This window comes from Poecilia formosa, unplaced genomic scaffold (genome assembly GCF_000485575.1).
Source record: "Poecilia formosa unplaced genomic scaffold, Poecilia_formosa-5.1.2 Scaffold253, whole genome shotgun sequence".
NCBI classification, from domain to species: Eukaryota; Metazoa; Chordata; class Actinopteri; order Cyprinodontiformes; family Poeciliidae; genus Poecilia; species Poecilia formosa.
Genome location: NW_006800192.1, coordinates 658,592 through 665,095, shown reverse-complemented (window position 1 = coordinate 665,095; position 6,504 = coordinate 658,592). Strand labels below are relative to the sequence as shown.

The window sequence follows — 6,504 nt, the reverse complement described above, 5'->3', positions numbered from 1 at the left end:
ATTATATATATATTCAGAAGCAAGTACTAGAACTATAGCAGATTACAGCTTTATTGTATTTTAGAAAATTTACTAATTTCTCTGAAAAAGAAGGTTAATCCTTAAGAATATATCATTTGTAAACATATTTACAATTAACAAAAAATATTTCTCTATATGGAAAATCTTTATAGTCTTATACAGCCTTCACACTAATTTATTTCAAGTTGACAATGTGATCTGTCACACAATTTTGCACAAACAATTTTTGCCATATTGAATTCTGAGTTTTATCTACAGTGCTATTTTATATCAAGCATCACTTGCATTAATGCTAAATTCATTTTGGCCTCTTAGGGGTAAATCTGAACCATTCTTTAGGGATGAATGATTATTACAACTTCAGTTAATTTCAAATACAAGAAGTATGAATTCATCGTAAAACAAGGTTCAAAACTATATAACATTGGTCTTGAGAAATAAACATCGTTTTTTTTATTTTGTTCCACAAATTTCCAAAAATCCTTCAAGGTGATCATTGTTAGTCTGTTTTATCCACCCCAAAATCAGCTAAAACATGTTTGGGATCATTGTCCTGCTATGGAACACAGAGTTGGGTTCAAGTTTCAACCATTTTGTTATTTATTTGTAGTGAAATACCTTAAAAAATCCTCCATTTACAATACAACAGCCGGTTTTTCATTGCATACTGGTGTTGCAATGAAAAACACCAGTATTGAGTTTGAGTTACTTTTGATCCACCTAATATTCTTTCAGTTTGAATACAATTTACAACAAATATTTAAACCTTGAGCAGAGTACCTGATAGGTCTCCATGCTAAGATGACCAGCAACCCTCTGGATATACATCGAAGACTTGAATACGTCTCCAATCAGTCCTTCCACCAGTTCATAGAGACCGTCTCCTGCGTCTCGGTCAACTGAAGGATTAAAACCTAAAACTGAACCATTCAGTAATAACTGGGCTTCAAACAGAGGAGGTTGAGACGGCCAAATTTCCATATTGTCCACAAAGAACTGAAGAGAGTGGTTGATGTAGTTGAAGAGCCCTTCGACTACCAACTCGTCCATATATTCCAGGTACAACCGCCATCCTTCTGAAGCAGGATCAGCATGAAAAAGGACCATATTCTCCTTGCGAAATGTAAGACAAATAGAATTTTAGCAAGACATTCTATTTTTGACTCAAAGTAAAATGATGAACAGAAGATACACATTAGTTTAAATGTGCTTTAATTAAAGACGACTCCACAACTTGCTTTTTGTGGAACCTTGTTAATGCTTGGCTATACTTCACTTGCAGTATAGAAAACTGAAACCCCACACACCTGTATCAGCTGATGAATGAATTCCCCATCCCTCTTCATGGAGTTGTACTTCCTGCTTACAGAGTCCAGTTTGCTCTCCAGTTGGATAAGGGAGCCTTTCTTGTTGTCCTTTCTGCAGAACATGGCCTTCTTGCTCCAATCCTTTATCACTGATTGAATTGTATCAAAATTTTCCTTGGCTCTGCTGACTCGATATGCAAGGTCTTGGACCAGGTGCTTTGTGCTTTGAATGAACCTCCAGCAATCCTGATCCTGCCATGTCAAGCTGGTCTCTGCTTTTGCTAGTTGCAAGTCTATGGAGACGAGCTCAGCTCTGACGAGAGGAAGTTCCACCTCCAACACGGTCGTCTTTAGTTTGTTGTAACATTGTACCACCAGCTGTAAACTGTTGAGATACTTAAACACAACAGAAAAGACGTGCAGCTGTTAGGGTGTACAGAGCACCTTGCAAAAATACAAATGTTTTTAACCTTTTACAAACATTCGTATTGCTGTTGTAGAAAATGATTATAAAGAGAAGGGCAAAGAAAACAGTTTTCTATTTTTTTTAGGGATAAAAAAATAAAAATAAAAAATAAAAAAAAATGGGACATGCATTTGAATAATAATTCTACTTGGTTACAAATGTTCTTTAAAAATGTTTGCGGTTTTCACTGACCAGGTGAAAACCTTATGTGCTTGCATCAAAAGAAATTGCACAAAGTTGGACTCTATTAAATTAAAGAGACAATTTGTTGCTCTGGACTTTGTGTGTAGTTATTAATGTATGCACGCTAAAAACAAATCTTTATTTGTAAAGCCTTTTAAAAACCATATATCACTGCAGTTGACCTTACAGTTCTATATGAGTCGATCAATCACATCTAAATAATCTAAATAAACTACATTGACGTTTATGGCCTTATTGTGTCAAAACATAGAAAGGTTTGAAACATGAAAGTGAGTGTGAGTACTTTGTGCAAAACAGTAAACATCTAATAAGTATGACAAATTGCTTGTTATTTAACTCAATAAAGCAGGCAATGTGTAAGGAAGTGGAATGCGTGTTTCATCTCACCTTTGTGAAAATGTCACGCTTGTCGAAAATGGTTATTGCAGCCGTAGGAATGGTTTTCTCACCGAGTGTGTGGATGTACTTGACATCTTTCAAGATTTCAGCAAGCTGAGGAGAGATAATTACAAAAAAAAATACACAAGATAATGATTTTTTTAAATAAAATATTAAGATACAATGTCTATGTGAGATTAGCACCTCAAGAAAATATTTACAATGAAATGTGCTCCTAAAAATATTGAATTGATTTTAAACAGTTTAAGGGGACCATCAGTTCATGATATTTTAAGAAACAGGCATTTTATTGTCTCCTATCAAGTCTTACAGGGACCTTATGCCATTTACCTTTGGATTGAAGTTGACCGAGATCAATCCAGATGTGGGATTTCTTGAAATCAGAGTCTGGTTGAGGTTGATCAGGCAAGTCTGTTCCAAGCCATTACACCAGTCTCTGTAAATGTCCTCTTCATACTGGTCCAAGAGACTCACCATGTCCCTATGAGTGCTGTACACATTCACCATCTCTACATGTTGTGAAGACCTAGAATGATTATATTAAAAAAAACAATGTCTTGTCTATTTCAACAACCACATAAAGGTTTATTGTCATATTTTTACTGACATATTGAACAGTAATCTGAATTGTTCCCATGGTGTTTCAATGCGTTCTTTGAGCATTTTTGCCCACTTTAAAGCTCCAGATGTGTGTGCCATATTCTTCATCACACCACTGTCCACCTGTAAAAAAAAAAAAAAAAAAGGAGAAAGAAAAGCTAAACAAACAGTTTTATGTCATATTTAATTTAGAATCCTAATGAATTTTTTGAGGGGGAGAAACAATTACCAGATTGAGCTGAGATTTAATCATAAATTTACAATTCTCCAGCTCTTCTTTGAAATGCTGCTGAAGTAGAATAAAGGATGGACGAAACAACTGTCGGATTTGACTTCTTTCCAGAAAGGGCGCAACAATTGTTAGCATCTAAAAAGAAATGCCATTGTCTTGTTTAACTATTTTTATTAAATAGCCACTTAATAATCATGTGTTTAAGCAATAAGCAAAAACATACTTTTAAAGCTGATTCCAGTCCGGCGCAATCCTTGAAAGCCAAACAAAGCAAGTTGGCAAAGCGAAGTTCAAAGTCTGCAATTCGTCTTTTGAAAGTGTTATAATCATCTTCAAAAACCTTACGCCAATAAATAGAACAAAAGGTCAATGAGAAAGAAAACAGAATAAATGTATGAACTGCAACAGTTTTCATGCATTGATCTTATTTTTGGACTGTTTGGATTTACTTAAATCAATTCCAGCAAAAACAAATACATTTTTTTGTTTGTTTTGTTTTTACCTGAGAGGTGAGGTCAAGTGGATTGTATTTACTGTACTTTAACACCTGGCAGTGGTTGTGGAACTCAATGTATATCTTGGCTACTTGCTCACTGTAGAACCTTCCTCGAATGCCACCGAGCTCTAGCTTCTCCATCATTTGGAATCCCAAAATAGTTTCAAACAAGTTCTACAAAGAAACAGTTTGAAAAGTAGAAAAATCACAGCAAAATATGAAGACTGAAAGCAAAACTTAAAAACAAAAGGCAAAAAAAAAAGACATCCTCTTACCTCCAGCTGAAGCATGCGATTCATAAATTGGTTGTAACGTGAAAAAGCCATGGCAGATGGGAAATCCCAAGGCGGATGTCTCTTTTGAATGGCTAGCTTCTCCTTCTGGGCCTGGTAACTCTCTCTGACACATTGGAGAGCTTTCACTGCCTTCTTTATCATTAGCAGACTTTCCTCTGTATCCTCTCTGTGTAGCAGATCGTCAGGTAGGTATGCAGAAGCCTGTAATGAGAAAGTTTACATATATTTACATTAAAACCAGCAGCAAAAATTCCATGGTTGGAGTTTTTCAGAAGATTGATACCTGCTCAATGAACAGATTGCAGAGTTCCTGTAGTAACACTACGATGCGAGCCGGTCTCTGATAATACTGACAGTTGGTCCAGATGAGGAATAGTGTATGAAAAACTGCAGGGGTGCATTTCTCCATATCAACAAATCCATTATTTTTCAGCTGAGACAACTGTGCATCTAGTGGCTGTAGATACAAGTCAATGTCCTGGGCTTCTTTAAGGGCTTTTCGTTTTGATTTTGGAGAAGAATAAACAATAATTTTTAACAAAAACAAGAATGAATGTAACATGTTTTTGTGATCAAACCACAATGGCCTTAAAAACATACCAGATACAACTTACCATTAGACACATTTCCTATTAGAGTGTTGATAGCTGGATGGTAGCTGCTGTCCATCACCTCCAAAACTGTTGCCATAATTTCAACACTGGGACTCTGTAGCTGTTAGTAGAAGTTCCACAAACTTAAATAGGAGCTGCATGAAATTGTATTTTAGCCAATAGTAGGGCACATAATCATACCTGATGATGAATACCCTCAAGATTGCTCTTTCTGGAAGCCCAAAACCTGATTTCTACACCAGGCTCTGGGTTGCAGCCTGTCTGTAGGAGGTCTGATGAGTCCTGCTTTAAGATTTTCTGAATCAAACTGCTCCAGATGATAACCTGGGTCTCAATGGTATGAGCCAAAGTCCTGTCGTAGTTTTCATACCTTTGAGTGGAAAATAAAGATTACTTGAGACAAGGACTACACTAAAGACCCAGTATCTTATTAGTGCGTCCTTACATTTTAAATGTGTTGTAGGATTTTTCCATCCAGCTCATTGTCGTTGGAATAGGGAGGACGGTTTTTCCTAAAACCTGCCCTTGTACAACGGATGTCATGCTGCACATCCTCTCTACATGTCGACTGACGTCTTCAGAAATCAAAGTTGGCCACATGGGGTGATTTTTGCCATTGGTCAGTAGTGGACCACATACCTTGCATAAAATCACAGAGTCCAGAAAAAATGTTAGAAACTCTAAAACTCCAAATGTGTAAATCTAAAAGAGACATAAGCTACTGGACCTTGTGGATGAATGCAAATTGATTACATGCTTCTCAGATTCTTATTTGTAAATAACAATAAAACCATCCATTCATCTTCTTCTCAGTTCTGGACTACTTTGTACTGATCTATACAATTTTAATAGTTTAAGGGCTGCACAGTGGAAAAATGTTTAAAAGCACATGAGGTTTGAATACTTTTCCTAGGCAATGTTTAAACAACTCAAAATAAGAATCAGCTTTATTTGCAGAGTTTGTGAACAACTGACAAGCCACACATTCTTTTGGTTATTGTATCACAAACACAGCAATCACCTGTTGTATAGCACCTGATAGCTGCAGCAGAGGCGATGAAGACAGGAGACCAAAATTCAGAAGCCTCCTGTAGTTCTCGGTGTCAATAGCAGCAGGTCTCTTCTTGAGAATGTAGATTTGTCTGCTTTGAGCAGCAACAGGTTGGACCTGCATATGAAATAAAAGTGAGACTTTGAGGAAAACGCTGTCATAGAAGTTGTTTTTATTTTTTTAAACAAGCTATCAAGATTGTAGGTCAGCCTTACCTCATTTGAAGCAAGCACACAGCGTTTGCTGGTTGATGAGAAATATAGGATTGTCTGTTTCTGGAAGAAGTCCTGGAGCAGTGCTTGAAACTCTCCGTCTGCAGCACTCTGCTCCCATGCTTTTCTCTGCAGCTGCAATAGAAAACACACTTTCTCCCCAACGAACTTGACTCTGACGTCTTCAAGAAAAGATGGCACAATTAGACTTTCTTCGTCTGACATGTCGTGTCCTCGACCATAACAAGGTGAATTCTTGCTAGCCCCACACCTCCTGACAATATATCTAAAAAAACCAACGCGTTTGCGGCAGTTTCGGGACAAGCTGTCAGTAATTTAAGCGACTCGGTGTCCGAAGGAAAACTCCAAGTTGCTACCATTACGTAGAAAAAAATGGCACGAGCTCTTCCGTGGGTTTAGCATTGTGTTGCCTAGCAACGCCCACTATCTGCAATCACAGCCAGCTATTCGGCTGAATAGATAGAAACAGTAAACAGCCACCTGCCCGTAGTAACATTTTAAATCAATTCGTCATTTATTTCCAAATAATAAATCAGTTTATAGTAAAAGACTGAACTGAATCTATATATCAAAGGAGCATTGCTA

General features: G+C 37.0%; 1 protein-coding gene across 3 annotated transcripts in view; it reads right to left on the bottom strand.

The window, feature by feature from the left end:
* si:dkey-233k19.3 (dynein heavy chain 11, axonemal) overlaps window positions 1-6,287 on the bottom strand; it is a 51,043-nt gene extending 44,756 nt beyond the window's left edge. For 2 of the 3 annotated variants that reach the window (XR_001664484.1, XM_016680679.1), the window contains exons 1-15: window positions 5,902-6,287; window positions 5,657-5,803; window positions 5,081-5,274; window positions 4,816-5,005; window positions 4,636-4,735; window positions 4,305-4,516; window positions 4,001-4,222; window positions 3,732-3,899; window positions 3,453-3,569; window positions 3,227-3,364; window positions 3,005-3,120; window positions 2,728-2,923; window positions 2,386-2,490; window positions 1,329-1,724; window positions 802-1,134 (exon numbers count right to left, since the gene is read on the bottom strand). Coding sequence is in view for 2 of the 3 variants with exons in the window: in XM_016680679.1 (XP_016536165.1) it covers window positions 802-1,134; window positions 1,329-1,724; window positions 2,386-2,490; window positions 2,728-2,923; window positions 3,005-3,120; window positions 3,227-3,364; window positions 3,453-3,569; window positions 3,732-3,899; window positions 4,001-4,222; window positions 4,305-4,516; window positions 4,636-4,735; window positions 4,816-5,005; window positions 5,081-5,274; window positions 5,657-5,803; window positions 5,902-6,123 (2,856 nt within the window). In the remaining variant the exon portion in view is untranslated. Of the gene's footprint in view, window positions 1-801; window positions 1,135-1,328; window positions 1,725-2,385; window positions 2,491-2,727; window positions 2,924-3,004; window positions 3,121-3,226; window positions 3,365-3,452; window positions 3,570-3,731; window positions 3,900-4,000; window positions 4,223-4,304; window positions 4,517-4,635; window positions 4,736-4,815; window positions 5,006-5,080; window positions 5,275-5,656; window positions 5,804-5,901 lie in introns of those variants that run through there. The other variant, XM_016680680.1, reaches the window with a different exon arrangement.
* Between the last annotated feature and the right edge of the window lie 217 nt (window positions 6,288-6,504).